This window comes from Colobus angolensis, unplaced genomic scaffold, assembly GCF_000951035.1.
Source record: "Colobus angolensis palliatus isolate OR3802 unplaced genomic scaffold, Cang.pa_1.0 Scaffold4, whole genome shotgun sequence".
Taxonomy (NCBI): Eukaryota; Metazoa; Chordata; class Mammalia; order Primates; family Cercopithecidae; genus Colobus; species Colobus angolensis.
Genome location: NW_012117376.1, coordinates 6583341 through 6599046, shown reverse-complemented (window position 1 = coordinate 6599046; position 15706 = coordinate 6583341). Strand labels below are relative to the sequence as shown.

Here is a 15706-nt window from a genome sequence, read left to right as displayed (position 1 = left end):
TGTTGTTCCCAGCAAGCACTGGGCCCACTGGTTCCCGACAGTCCTGTTACTGGCGCTTACTATACCAGGTGGAACTGTCTTTAGCCCTGGGCACAATGGCTGAGTCTCGACTGTACTGGGGAAAGGGATCATGGTGAAGGAAGGGCCTTTTACCCCGAACCTTCAAAAAGGTGTAGGAGTATGCTGGAAGGGAAGAAATAGAGGGGTTCCAGGCAGAGCAAACAGGCCCTCAGAGGCAAGAAGGCCTGGAAGGGCATGCTGCTTGGGTGAAGGCCTTGATGGCGCTGCCGAGGTGTTTGGACTTTCCTCTGCAGGTGCAGGGGAGTCACAGTAGGTGTGGAGAAGAGGGTTTTCAGCAAGAAGTACAAGTCCAGACCTATTTTAGAGAGATGATTTGGTCCTGTAGTAATGGATGAATGATATGGTTTGGTGGCCAAGGAAGGTGGCCGGTGGGGAGACCAGAGACAGAGAACGAAAAAGAGGTTGTTCCCATCATCAAAGCCACAACTAGGGAGGGAAGAAAGAGAAGCAGCAGGAAGGGATTTAGGAGGCAGGCTGTGGAGGAATGAGAGGGTGAGTTCTCCAACAGAAAATGGATGGTGAAGGAGAGAGCAGAGACAGGGATACTAAAGGAGATGCAGCTCTGCAGGAAGAGTGATGGCCCTTCCTCCCCTGCTCTTCCCTACTCCCATGTTGAGTGTGAAATCCTAGGGAATAAACAGATGGGGATACCTATGGGTCTGGGATCCCAGAGACTGTGAGGCAGGGAATCAGCAGGACAAAGAGGGAACCTCCTACCACAGGAGTGGAGAAGGCTGGGGACTGAACAGACATGTACAGAGCAGGCAGAAGCAAAGATACCTGAAAGAAGAAAAGGTGGGAAGGGAGGGGCACTCAGGTGGAAAGTGGGCAGGGACCAAAGAGAAACATTAGAGGGAGGGAGTGGCTCAGGAGCTGCAGAGCAGGTGCAGCCACTCTGTGTGGCCAAGTCTCTAATCAGGCCCTTGGTCCACACGGTCTCATTTAATCTGGCCTGCACAACCAGGTGGACAACAAAGAATTCCAGAAAAAACGCAGGTCTTGGGGGAAAGACAGTGACTCCAGAGCCTTCTGCCTACCTCCAGTCTTAGAAACCCAACTAGGTATTCCACATTGCTCTCAAACCCAACCCAACCAAAATCACTCTCATCCTTTCCTCCCAGAAGCCTAGCCTTCTTCCAGACTTTCCCATCTTGGAGTGTCAGCACTATTCACCCACTTCCTCATGGCAGAGGCTCAGGGGACATCCTCAACTCCTCCCACACCCCCTCATCCAGCCAGGGACTCACCTGGCAGTCCATCTAGGTGGCTCTCAATTCTGTCCCCCGCCATCACTGCCATTGCTCTACCCCCAGCCATGTCACACTCCAAGTTAACCAGAGCCATGAAGCCCCCTCCTGGTCTCCAAGCCTCCTTCCTCCTCCAGCCCATCCATTCTTTTGGTTTTACAGTTTTTAAAATTTTATTTTTAATTGACAATAGTTGTATGTCCTTATGGAATACACTGTGATGTTTTGATATATGTATGTATTGTGGAATGATTAAATCAAGCTAATTAACATATCAATCACTTCACATACTTTTTTTTTGCATTGAGAACATTATCTTGGAGCACTCTTTTAAAAAACTTTATTGTTATAAAATATTTGTACACTTTTATGGGGTATGTGTGTTATTTTCTGACATGCACGGTAGGTGATATAATTTGAATGTCCCTCCCAAGTCTCATGCTGAAATGTAATCTCCAATACTGGAGGTGGGACCTGGTGGGAGGTGTGTGGGTCATGGGGAGGGATGCCTCAAGGCTTGGTGCTGTCCTTGTGATAGTGAGTGACTCATCTCGAGATCTGATTGCTTAAAATTGTGTGACACCTCTCCCTCACTCCCTCTCTTGCTCTTGCTCTGGTCATGTGAAGTGTCTGCTCCCACTTCACCTTCCGTCATGAGTAAAAGCTCCCTGAGGCCTCCCCAGAAGCTGAGCAGATGCTGATGCCATGCTTCCTGTACAGCCTGCGGAACTATGAGCCAATTAAACCTCCTTTCTTTATAAATTACCCAGTCTCCAGCATTTCTTTACAGCAATGCAAGAAAAGCCTAACACAGTAGGTATAATGATCCAGTCAGGGTATTTAGGACATCCATCACCTCAAGAGTTTATCACTTTTATGTGTTGGGAACATTTCAAATTCTCTCTTCTAGCTATTTTGAAATATACAACACATTGTTGTTTTAACTATAGTCACCCTAGTCTGCTATTGAACATTAGAACTTATTCTTCTTTCTACCTAACTCAGGGGTCCCCAACCCCTGGGCCATGGACTGGGACCTGTTAGAACCTGGGCTTCACAGCAGGAGGTGAGTGTTGAGCAAGTTATCTAATGCCTGATGATCTGAGGTGGAAGTTTCATCTTGAAACCATCCCCCACCTCCTGTCCATGGAAACATTGTCTTCCATGAAACTGGTCCTGGTGCCAAAAAGGTTGGGGACCACTGACCTAACTGTGTGTTTGTGCCTGTTAACCAACCTCTCTTCATCCCCTACATCCTCCAATCCTGGACACACACAGCCTTCCCAGCCTCTGGAACTATCAATCATTCTACTCTCAACCTCCATGAGATCCACTTTTTTAACTCCTCGTATGAGTGTTAGGTGATATTTGTCTTTCTGTGCCTGGCTTATTTTACTTAGCATAATGACCTCCAGTTCCACCCCTGTTCCTGCAGATGACAGGATTTCACTCTTCTAAAGAACAGAAATAGAGATGGAGTTGTGCTGGACATTGCCCAGGCTGGACTTGAACTCCTGGGCTCAAGAGATCCCTCGCCTCAGCCTCTCAAGTAACTGAGTCTATGGGCGCATGCCGCTGTACCTAGCTAATTTCATTTTTTAACATCTGAGTGGTACTCCACCATGTATGTGTGTGTATATATGCATATCACATTTTCTTTATACATTTATCCAATGATGTACACTTGTGTTGATTCCATATCTTTGCTGTTATGAATTGTGTTTCAGCAAACACGGGAGTGCAGGTATCCCTTTGATATATTGATTTCCTTTCCTTTGGATAAATACTTGGTAGTGGAATGGCTTGATCATATGGTAGTTCTATTTTTAGTCTTTTGAGAAATCTCCATACTGTTTTCTATAGTGGCTGTACTAATTTACATTCCCACCAACAAAGTATAAGAGCTCCCGTTTCTCCATATCCTTGCCAACATCTGTTGTTTTTTGCTTTTTTAATAATGGCCATTCTAACTAGGGTAAAATGATATCTCATTGTGATTTTGACTTACATTTCCCTGATGATTAGAGATGTTGAACATTTTTTCATATACCTGTTTGCCATTTTTATGTCTTCTTTTGAAAAAAATGTCTATTCATGTCCTTAGCTCACTTTTTAATGGGATTATTATTATTATTATTATTTTGCTGTTGAGTTGTTTGAGTTACTTGCACATTCTGGACATTAGTCCCCTGTCGGATGAATAGTTTGCAAATATTTTCTCATCTTTAACAGGTTGTCTTTTCGCTTTGTTGATGGTTTCTTTTTCTTTGTAGAAGCTTTTTAGTTTAATATAGTCCCATTTGTCTATTTTTGTTTTTGTTGCCTGTGCCTTTGAAGTCTTAGCCATAAAATCTTTGCCTAGACCAATATCCTGTAATAATTCCCCTATGTCTTCTTCCAGTAGTTTTATAGTTTCAGGTCTTAAGTTTAGGTCTCTAATTCATTTTAAGTTGATTTTTGTATATGGTGAGAGATGGGGGTTGAGTTTCATTTTTCCGCATATGGTTATCCAGTTTCCCCAGCACTGTTGAAGCAAGTGTCCTTCCCCTAATGCGTGTTCGTAGTGCCTTTGTTGAAAATCAGTTGGTTATAAGTATGTGAATTTATTTCTGGACTCCATTCTGTTCCATTGGTCTATGTGTCTGTTTTTATACCAACACCGTCCTATTTTGGTTATTATAGCCTTGTAATATGTTTTGAAGCCAGGTAGCATGATGCGTCCAGCTTTGTTCTTTTTGCTCAAGATTGCTTTGGCTATCCAGGCTTTTTTTGTTGTTCCATATGAATTTTAGGATTGTTTTTTCTATTTCTGTGAAAAATGACACTGGTATTTTGATACAGATTACACTGAATCTGTAGATTGCTTTGCAGCCTCTGTCCATTCTTCACAGAGGCCAGAGTAATACTGGAAAGCATGGGCCTGATTATGCCACTCTCTCTGTTGGAACCGTCAATAACCCCCATTGTCACTCAGGATAAAGTGGAATACTCGATGACTCACAAGGACCTTACAGGGTCTTGCCTCATGCCAGTCTCTCCTTCCCTATTATCTGCAGCCACCCTGGCCTCCTCGCAGCTCTTCCGATTCACTAAGCATTGCCTTGCTCCAGGGTCTCTGAAAGTGTTATTTTCTCTTTCTGGAAACTTCCTCCCTATCTCGTTGGGCCTGACTGCCCCCTGCCCTCAGCCTTTAGGTCCCAATCCAAGTGCTGCTTCCTCAAGGATCTTTATAGAAACAGAATAACCTCTCCCCCATCATATACTTTCTGAGTACCACATATTTTGCCATAATTAATTATTTTCCATAATTAATTGATCAATTATATCATTACTTAGTTAACATGTAGATAGTAAACTCCATGAGAACAGAGGCCATGTCTGTTCTGTCCCAAGCACTTAGGAGATTTTCTGGCACATAGCAGGCACTTGACTAATATCTGCTGAACAAATAAATGTAACAGGAAACTGAAGCTCAGAGAGCTTAAGTAGCTTTCCCAAGGTTACATAGGAAGTGGCTGAGTCAAGATTTCAGTTGAGTCTCTCTGGTACCAGGATGGTAGTCTCCTTTGCTATAAGGCACATCCCTGCTTGACAGTCTCAGCCATCCTGAGATTTTCAAACTTCCCAACTATAGGCAATGATTTCTGGACTGTGCTAGAACTGAGGACTTGAGAACTTGAGATCCTCTGGCCAGAGCTACCAGTCTCCTCTTAAGGTGGCACCTTTACCATTTTAGCCAACCCTGCCTCTTGGGCTCATCTGACACCCTGGCCCTCGCATCATCCTGTTTTGATTGAAGATCCTGCAAAAGCTGTTTGGAGGTTTTCTCACACTTTAAACAAGGCATCATATTTCATGGTTACAACTCCAGAGTCATAAAATACAACCTTCAGCTGACACCATAGTCCTAAAATATTCATTTACACTCTTTCTCCTTCTCTGGCAATGGGCATTTTGCACCACCATTAAGTCATGCATATTCTGAGGTGCAGGTGTGTTATGCTGATAGTTGCCTTTCCAAGTTTATGACTTTATTTACGATCGACTTAAGTTCTATGGAAATCTCTTCAATTAACCATAATTTTAGAGAACTATCCCTCAATCCTCTTTGATATCTGTTAACTCTACAATGACTGACAAATTTCAGGTGGGAAACGGAGAAAACAGGACATTATCCTCTCCGCTTCAGGCCAGCTCTAGGGTACCATCTTGCATGCCTAGAAGATTTGGGGTTCTTGGAATTGGTTTCTGTTCATATCATCTTCCCTAGGACCCCTCAGCCTCTGCGGAAATGAAGATGCCAACAGGCCCCAAAGGAGAAGCCACCATCTTGCAATTCCAGTGCAAGACTGACAGCATCAGGGCAGGAATGCCCCAAAGCTACAGCCCGCCCCCTTTTCTTGTGGTGAATCGTTCCGTGTGCCTGTCCATGCTGGGGCCCCTATAACTTGCTCAACTTCTTCAGTCCCCTCTTCCTGGGGACTTTGGACTCTGCCCATTTATCCTTGGCTTTATCAGTGACATTCCTTAAAATGAGGAAATGACCAATTCCGAGAACATCACTATTGCCCCCAGACTCCTATAGTTACTGCCACCTGAGGTATCCTTCTGAGGGGAAGAATGTAGACATTCTTGGTATTGATTACATGACACTTCTTATTGAGCTTTCATTATGGGCCAGGCATTGTGCAACATGGTTCACCTGCATTTTCTCCTTTAATCCTCAAACCTTGGGGAGCACAGGTATTATCATGTACATTTTACAGATGAGGAAACAGACTCAGTGAGTTTTTAAGACTTCTTTGCACCACATATCTACTAAATGTTGTAGCTAGGGTTTGAACCCAAGACCTTGTGACTCCAGGCCCACACCATTACCCACCTATTTCTCTGCCTCCTGGGCCTCAGTCACTGTAATCCTGTTCCTGACACAGGCTAGGAGCAGGCTCCTGGAAGCACCAGACCCTGGAGATGGGGTTTTCCAGGCATGAGACGCTTCCTCCTGCTCCTTTCTCTTCTGCCTAGGGGCCTTTGTGCTGCCTCAAAAGTGTTAGCTCAGCTACCGGTGCTCAAGTGGAGGTGGGTGAACCTTGGGTCTGACTTTCTTCATAGGATGGAAAAGTAGTTCCCAATCCCCACCCTGAAGCAGCATCTGTCCAGCAGAATAACCTCAGGCCCTTTCCCAGAGGTGTCTCTCCTGAGGAGTTCATGGAACAAGTTAAAGTGGAAGGTCAAGGGGAAACCACAAGAGACTGCCAGCCCCTGACTGGTGGAGCCATGCAGTGAATGCATGCACCTGCAGGCCAAGCTCTCAGGCCCTGAATCACCAGGCTGGAGAAGCTCTGGAAATCACAGCGTCATTGTGAGTCTCCTGCTGCGGGCCAGAGGCCACCATCCTTGCCTGCAGTGGAGGGTGGTGGTCAAGATCATGGCTGTTAGGCACGTGGACTTGGGCTGAATCCTGGCTCTACCACTCTCAAGCTGTGTAATCACAGGCAAAGCACTGCACCTCTCTGGGCCTCAGTTCCCTCACTTGTAATAGGAGGTAACAATACCTTAACCTCCTTCAGATTTGTGAGGATTAAAACAGGTAATGCAGGACCTGGCACTTAGTTAGGGCTCAATAAATGGTGGTCAGTGAGGCTGTGGCAGTGAGAATGGCAATGATCGATACCCCTCACTGAGTCATAACCATGAATAGGCCCTCTGCTATGTGCTTAGCATTTATCAATGTGAACCTCACTGCCAACTTATGAGTTAAGTACCATTACTATTCCCATTTACAAATGAGAAAACTGGGGCACAGAGAGGTTGAGTAACTTGTCCAAAGCCACTCAGCCAGTGGGTGTAAGTGGCAAGGCCAGGATTTGAATCCAGGTGACTGGCCTCCAGAGCCCATGTTGTGAAATGTTCTGGTATAGTAACAGTAATTGCAAAGGTGATGGAAGGCTCGTGATCCCAGCAGTAGCAGAGGTATCCTATAGTAAAGAGTGGCCTTGGGTTGCTGTGGTCCCTGCTGAGGCCCCAGTGCTCAGAATCACTCAAGGTGCATAGTGTTTAGTGTCTTCTCCGTGTTGTTAAATTTGATCAACACAACGGTGTCCAGCATGCAGTGCCCAGACCCTCTTTGCTATCTACAGTGTTGCCCCCCTCCTTTTCTTTTTTTTTTTTTTTTTTTTTTAAGGAAAACCCCCCTTTCCCCCAACCCGGGGGGCCGGGGGGGGGGCTTGGGCCCCTCCCCCCCCTCCTTTTCTTTTTTTTTTTTAAAACTGCGTCTTGCTCTGTCGCCCAGGCTAGAATGTAGTGGTGTGATCTCGGCTCACTGCAAGCTCCACCGCCCGGGTTCACGCCATTCTCCTGCCTCAGCCTCCTGAGTAGCTGGGACTACAGGCACCTGTCACCACACCCAGATAATTTTTTGTATTTTTAGTAGAGACAGGGTTTCACCGTGTTAGCCAGAATGGTCTCGATCTCCTGACTTCGTGATCCGCCCGCCTCGGCCTCCCAAAGTGCTGGGATTACAGACATGAGCCACCATGCCCGGCCCAGTGTTGCCCTCTTATGCCACTCCCAGATACCTTTCTAGCTTAGGACTCCTCCCAGATGCAGAATTAATGCCCCCATTTGGATGTCTCACAGGTATCTCAAACTTTACCCGGACAAAGTGAGCTGTCTTGCTTCCCTTTAGGGCACACACTTCCTGCCCTCTGTGCCAGTCATCTCCATCTTGGTCACTGGCATCCCCACCCACCAGCCCTCCAGAAAAAGCCTAGGAGTCAACTTTGATCCTTTATTCTATCAGTCATCCAATCCATCCCTAAGGTCTGTTGGCTGTACCCCCAAAGCACAGCCCCAATCTATGCATGTCCCTCCACCTCTACTCCGGCCACCCTCAACCAAGATGCAGCATCTCCAGCCTGGTTGCCCATAATAGCTGCTGCCTAACTGGTCTTCTTATTGTGCCTCTTGCTCAGCTAGTATCCAGCATGATCTTTTTAAAAAATTAAGTTAAATTGAACTATACCTCTGCTTAAAACTCTCCCCTGGTTACCTCCTGGACTCAGAACCAAGCCTATACCTTTTTTTTTTTTTTTTTTTGAGGGATGGAGTCTCGCTCTGTTGCAGTGGTATGATCTCAGCTCACTGCAACCTCCACCTCCTGGGTTCAAGAGATTCTCCTGCCTCAGCCTCCTGAGTAGCTGGGATTACAGGCACGTGCCACCATGCCCAGCTAATTTTTTAATTTTTAGTAGAGACGAGGTTTCACGATATTGGTCAGGCTGGTCTCAAACTCCCGACCTCGTGATCCACCTGCCTCGGCCTCTACCTTCTTACCCTGCTTCACCCTATCCCTGCCCTCTCCACCCACCCCTCACACTACTTTTGCCACAGGGGCCTGTTTTCTGTTCCTCTAGCGTGTCCAGTACTTTCCCCCACCTCAGGTACTTTGCACTTGCTGCTGCCTTTCCCAGGAATGCCATTTTCCAGGTCTTCACACAACAGGATCCTTCTTGTCATTCAGGACTCATTTCAGAGGCCACCTCCCCACAGAGGCCTCTCCTGACTGCTCCGTCTAAAGTAGCCTTCCTTATCACTGGCTAAGACTTTATTTCCTCATAGCTCCTACTACCACCTGAAATTTGTTTATTTGGTTTGTGTATCTGTTTTCTGCCTCGTGGTTGCTAGAACATAAACCCCAAGAGATCATGGAATTTGGTCTGACTTGTTCATCATTGCAATTCTGAACCTAGAACAATATTTTGCACTTAATAGGCAGTCAATACATGATAATTGAATTAATGACTGGCTGGCTCATAACAGGCACGCAAGAGAAAGTTGTTGAGTAGCCAAGTGAATGAATGAGGATGCAATTAGCCCTGTAAGGCTGCTACTTGTGTCCCACCTTTAAAACTCAGAGGGGTTTAGCAGCACTCTGGCAACCACACAGCTAGGGGCTGGCTTAGCTGGGGCTGAACCCAGGCCAGTCTGTCTCTATGTACTGTCCATACCTGACACCACTGCTTCTGTTTCATGTTCTGCAGGCTTCTTCCCCTGGGGCCAGAAAATTTGGAATACAGCTCAGCACTGGCAGTCCAAGCTTCTGCAGACCATATTCCCTCTTCCCCAGGTATGGCTGCAGCCTGCCGTGTTTGGCTTGAACCTCAGAGGCCAAGCACTTCTTGCTCTGGCCAGCTTTCTCCCTACCACCTGCCTCTCAGCCCCCAGCGCAAACGAACTCCCTTGCTTCCCCATACAGCCTTCTTTGATCCAGGGCCAATGGCCCTCACAAGTCAGAGGCCTGTTGCTGAAATCCACATGGTCTTCCTTCTTGTGGATCAAAGACATGACACAAAGCTCAGCCCCTCCCAGGGACCTCTGCCTTTGAAAATGTGCCCGGTGCGACACAAAGTGAAGGGAGGTCACAGGCCCCACCTCCTTCCTTCTGTCAGCTGGACCGAGTCCTGATGGGTCAGGATCTTTGGGATGGGCCTCCTTGGGGGTTGGCCTCACACCTGCTCCCCCCTATTCCCAGCTGTTCTCTATTCCCCCCACTCCTAGTTTGTGCTGTGTCCCTAGACCAAGTCCACCCTCCAGCTGGGCACATGACATTTCCTAGATAAAACAGACACACACGACTCTCCAGTCTGCTCTGGGAAGCTTTGGACTTAAAGAGATTGTCATTCAGAGCTACTGGGCAGGTGGGGTAACCCAGGCTAGTAATTTCCCTTTCGGGCTTATATGCCAGCACGATTCTGATGGTGAATTAGACCCATCCAGACAGCCTTTCATTCAGCAAATATTTACGGACCACTGCCCAGTGGATGAGGTTTATCCGCTCGCAGATGCCAGCTCTTGAGAGTTCTACATGAGAGGAAGAAAGGCCAAAAGGCTTTTAATGCTTCCCAAGTATGAACCCGTTCACTCTGGCATGACCACCGCTGCTGGCACAGGATGGGTGTATGGTAGGTACTCTTTGTTCCTGTTTAGCTTGGCCTCCTAAGGAAGAACAGTTTGGGAAATCACTTTCGTAAACTCACTGACATTATTGAGGATATTTCTTAGGATATTCTTGTAGCCTGTGGGAATTAGAATAGAGAGATGAACCTGAAAGTAGGGAGGTGGCTGGGGGTAGGGGGAGGCCCTAGGGTGTCTGAGAGTAGGAGAGCCATTTTATTCTCTCCCAGCCTTTGAGCAGAACCACATCTCAGTCCCCTCAGGCAGCAGGGCGGTGGAAGCCCTTCTGGAAGCAGGACTTGACATCCTCAGCTGGCTTCCCTAGGGCGTTTGGAAGGGAGCATTCTCTGATGTGGCTAAAATGGAAGCTACTTAAAATAAGTCTAAGAGACAGACTAGAAAGATTGGGGTGGGACTTTTTCTGGAAGAGTCTTGTGCTCCATGCTAAGGAATCTGAACTAGACCCTGTCAGTGATGAAGAGCCACTAAGTGACTGAGCCACTTAGTTTTGTCAGATCTGTGCCTTAGAAAGTTCTCCCTAGCAATACAGGTAGGAATGGGCTGGTGCGAGCAGGAGAGAACAGGGGCACACCTGCCTACAGAGGGTCAACCTTCAGTGAGGCAAGTGAGAGACAAGAGAGCCTGGACCACCATGTGAAGAGCGACAGAGATGTGGAGGGAGTGGGCTGGTGCAGAGGGACATGGGGGCCAATGAAGCGATGTGAACAGCAAGAAAAGCAAGAGTGTAAGATGCCCTGAGGGGTCCGGCTTGGCCACTGTTGGTGGGGACACTCTTCACTGAGCTGGAGAAGACAGCAAAAAGAGCAGGTTTGGGGAAAGCAGGAAGAGTGAGGTTTTCATGGGCCAAGTTTGAAACACAAGCTGAGAACTTCAGCACAGTTCACTATCCACGCGGGCCTGAAGCTCAGGACAGAGAAGGGGGTTGGAGGTGGGGATTGGAGAATTGCCCCCTAGTAACAATTACAGCAACATAGTAGATGAGAAATTCCAAGAGATGGAAGAAGTCCCCAGAGAAGAGGCCACGCTTGGCCCTCCAGTATTTAAGGAAGGAGGGTGGAAAGTCAGTGAAGGAGAAGGAGGGAAAGAATCATCATCATTTCAGAAGACGAAAAAAGAACTGGAAGACTTCAGAGAGTCGTGCCACCAAAAGACATGCCACCTCCGCCCAGGCCCATGAATTTCTGTGTGGTGTGAATGCTAGAAGAGTGGTATCTCTCCACCCTGCTCCTTCCCACAGAAAGGCCAGCCCTTGCTGCCTGCTGGGCCTGGACACAAAGATACTGGGTTGTGAGCCTTGGTCAGACCTAGAAGTCCTCCAAGAGGCAGAAGACCTCCATGAGGTGCCCCTCATCATCACTTGTCTCTGGCTGATGGGGTAACAAGAAGATATGTTAACATTCAGCCCCAGAGTTTCTTATAGAATGAGAGTTCTCTTTGTTCAGGAAAATACTACCCTATACCTAAACAGCTTGGATGAGGAGGCGAGACATTAGACTGCAAGGAGATGACAAAACCAAGAGGAAATCAGGCTCTTGTGCCTAAGAAGTTGATGGAAATTCTGAAATGGGCTCAAGGTGCAGGTGGCACCAAGGTGGAAGAGGCTGGAGAAAGAAGAGAGGGTACAATGCACATTACAGGGGAACCTGGAGTCTGCCAAGACAGAAGCCAGGGAGAAGCTTCCCGGGAGGAGGGGCCAAAAGACTGTGAGGCTCCTGGTTGCTTATACTTTCATTTTAAGTCATCTGCATTGCTAAGATGTAAGCTCCTTGCATTGCCACAGCTTCCATAAAGCCTGAACTACATGCAGACACCTTTATTGGTGTTTTTGCTTGTTGGCTTGTATTTTGTATTTTGGAGAAGTGGGGGATCCAAGAAAAATGGACCCAGTTCCCAACCTAAGTTGGCAGAGCAGAATCAGGGGAAGGGAGACATGGTAGTGAGTTCAAGGTTCAGAGGAAGCTAAAGCTGACAGATTCCTGGAGATACTAGGAGGGTTAGTGGATTTCCACCATATTAGCATGGGATATTGCTGCAAATTATACTTCACTAAGCAGAGTGATACCCCCACTGCATCCGATAATTGGATTACATTTGTTTTTGGATTTTATCTTGAACAAAATAGCATGACATTTACAGTGCCGCAAAAAGAAAAAGAACTGCAGTTTATATTTCATAACTTAGACACTTGATTTTATTTACTATCATATGTCAGTTCTATCGTCATTTCACAACTCTGACACCCTCTTTGGAAGATCAGAATGTTAACTGTAACTTCCTCAAGGCAGGGGTGGGTAAGGATGCTATAAGAAAGGACAGATACAGCAGCTTTCAGGCTGTGGTTAGGCCACACACCTGTGTGTAGGGGCCAAGGTCTCACCTGATTGGTTTGGTAATTCCTGAAGTCAATCATGGAAAGAGGCAGGCCCTGAGTTAGGAATGGAGCCTGGGAAGATGGGACTTAGGAAATCAGGAAAGGGAACTCTAGTTCCCTTGCCCTCCACCAAGAAGGCTCAACACGGCCAAGGCCCATTCTATTGGTTGAGGAGAGGGAAACAAAGGTGAAGTCAAGTGGCAACTCAGATTGATTGGCTGTGGCTTTCCTACTGGGAGGGAATTCACAGCTGTGTCTGGACTCAAGCAGAAAGGGTGCAATGACCAATTATGTCCGCCATGGGAGTGGGAAGAAGGGAAATAGGTATACACGCCATGTAATTTTTATCCTTGGTGTCAATAACAAAAAGTGTGTGCATGTGGCAGGAAGACGGAGTTGCTTATCCCTGGAGCTAGCCTTTTATAGTAATTACAGAAAACCTTCCTCCAAAAGAAAAATAAAACTTGAACTAAGGAGGACCTACTTATTCCAATGACTTCTCAACTCCTGGAAGTGTTCCTCCTAGACTGATATATGGATGTTCAGGATCCATGGAATTTAGAGATGAGCGTTACTAGAAGAAAAGAGTGGTCAATAGTGCAAAGGTTTCTTAAGAGGTCAAGAAATATAAGAGCCAAAACAATTCCCATCTGATTTGGCAAAATGATGCAAATACTGAGGGCAAAGGCCAGTCTGCAGAGGAGCAAATGAGAAGGGAAAAGGAGGGACAGGGCTGGATGGAGCTTTCAAGATGCTGGGCTGTGTAGATGGCATGGGAAATCTTACAATGTGATGTGGTTGTTTTTCAAAGGTGGCTAAAAATTGTCTGCATGCATCATAATCTCAATTTACGTACATATTTGTAATATATGCTTATGTGCAATATGTATTGGAAGAAGATGGAAAAGAAATACATTAAAATCATGGTTAAAACAGGTAAATTTTCTTTCTTCTTTATTTCCTTCTGTATTTCCTAAGCTTTTAAAAATGATCATGTGCCAGGTATGGTGGCTTATGCCTATAATCTCAGCACTTTGGGATGCCAAGGCCTGAGGATTATTTGAGCTCAGGAGTTCAAGACCAGCCTAGGCAACATAGAGAGACTCTGTCTCCATGAAAAAACAACAACAACAACAACAACAAAAATTAGCCGGGCATGGTAATACATGCCTGTGGTCCCCGCAACTCCAGAGGCTAAGCCAGGAGGATTGCTTGATCCCAGGAGTTTGAGGCTGCAGTGAGCCATGATTATGTCACTGCACTCCAGCATGGAGGACACAGGAAGATCCTGTCTCAAATAAAAAAAAAAAAAAAAGAAAAGAAAAAGAAAAAAGAAAAGAAAAGAAAGAGAAAAAAAAAAGATTGTGTAAGGAATAGGCTGGGAGTAGGGTGACAAATGTCTCTGTTGCCTGAAACTGAGAGGGTTTCCAGGATGCAGAACTTTCAGGACTAAAAGTGGGAAGGTCCTACACAAATACGGACAAGTTGGTCATCCTAGCTGGGAGGCTGAGGCATAGAAGAGAGGTGTTTTTCTAGGGGAGGGGGTTGTTGGAGTAAAGAGATTCTGAGCATATTTGGAGGCTGAGAGGAAGAAACTATTAGATAGGGAGAGAGGCTGAATTTGTAGGAAAGAGAAAAGAATAATTCCTACAGTGAGGTCAGTACGAAAGCTGTTGGGAAAGTGATCTGGCTTCCACAAGAGGAGAGAGGGTCTGCAATAGGAAGAGAAATGATGTTTCTTCTGAGACAGGAGGGCCAGAGGTGAGGGAAGACTGGCTACATATAAGTTTGTTGATGCAGGAGAAAAAATGAGGGAGTGCACACCTGAGGTGAGGAGGTCAGGTGAGGCTGAAACACCCCTAGAACACCTGGGGACCCTGAAGACCCTCTGTGCTGTCTGGACTTGGGCACCTCCCTCCCTGCTGGGGTGTAGCTTTCCCCTTTGAGACTGGATGTCACTGGAAGCTCCAGCATCCCCTTCCAGCCACTGCCCCACTCTGTCAGACCCCTCTCTGGCCACCTACCTCTGCAGGAAGGCAAGGGGAAGTCCCACGTGGCGCTGTTCTCAGAGCCAGCGTGGCAGGTGAGCACGGCGTGGCCCTCCAGGAAGAAGCCAGGGTTGCAGCTGTAGCGGACCTTGTCACCGAGGTTGAAGGTTGAGCCCTGCTGGATGCCATTGGGCAGCCTCCCTGGGTTCCCACATGTGTGGCTGGGGAGAACTGTGAGGAGAGACAGACAGAGACAGGTAGCCTGTGAGTTGGGCTGGAGCCCTGCTGGGTTTTCTAGTAGCATCTCCCTAGGTCACTTGGGTTTCCTGGAACTCATTTCTTCTTCTGTGAACAGCATTGCCCACTGCTGATCTGCCTGCTTCTCAAGGCTGTGGATTCCCTGAGAATGGGTTACTCAGAAGAGAGAGGGGTTACTCAAAATCGCGCACATGAGATTTACAATTGGACGTCCAGGTTTCTTGCCTTTTCTTAATGTGCAGCCATGGATGTGAATTATGTCCATCCTGATCACTAGAGATGCAATCCCAGGAATATCACTTTAATCTCTTGGGCATGGCTGGCCTGATTTCAGACTCCACACTCCTTCTCACTAAATACCATAGAAGGGACATAAGGCATGGCATAAGAGTAGGTGCTCATTAAATCCAGTGTCCTTTCTTTCATGTGTGATCCACCCTGGCAGCCAGAGGGGCACTTTGGTCCCGCAGGTTCAGGGGAGTTGAAAGGGTTGGATTAGGCAGAATAGGCAGTGAAGTGGGAAGACAAGAGCCCGGGTTCTCATCAGCCTGACTGGTTTAAAGGGGGAAAATTGGGAGCCAGGGAACACCATGCACAGTGTGTGGCCAGAGCCAAGCAATCATGGTCACCTGCAAGTGTGCTCTCATGAGGCAGAGGAAATAGTCTTGGGGAAGATGCAAGAGCACCACGACCTGGCAATAAGGAGGGAGGAGGACACAGCTTCTCTGTGCCCATAAGTCAGTCACCTGTTCCACCTGACCCAGCTCCCCCTGCCCTCTGCCTTG

The 15706-nt window shown here is 47.0% G+C and overlaps 1 protein-coding gene across 1 annotated transcript in view; it reads right to left on the bottom strand.

The window, feature by feature from the left end:
- Positions 1-15706, bottom strand: part of CSMD2 (CUB and Sushi multiple domains 2) — a 621011-nt gene that overhangs the window by 411300 nt on the left and 194005 nt on the right. Inside the window, exon 4 of the mRNA XM_011955655.1 lies at positions 14700-14894. Within this exon, the coding sequence (XP_011811045.1) occupies positions 14700-14894 (195 nt within the window). The remainder of the gene's footprint in view (positions 1-14699; positions 14895-15706) is intronic.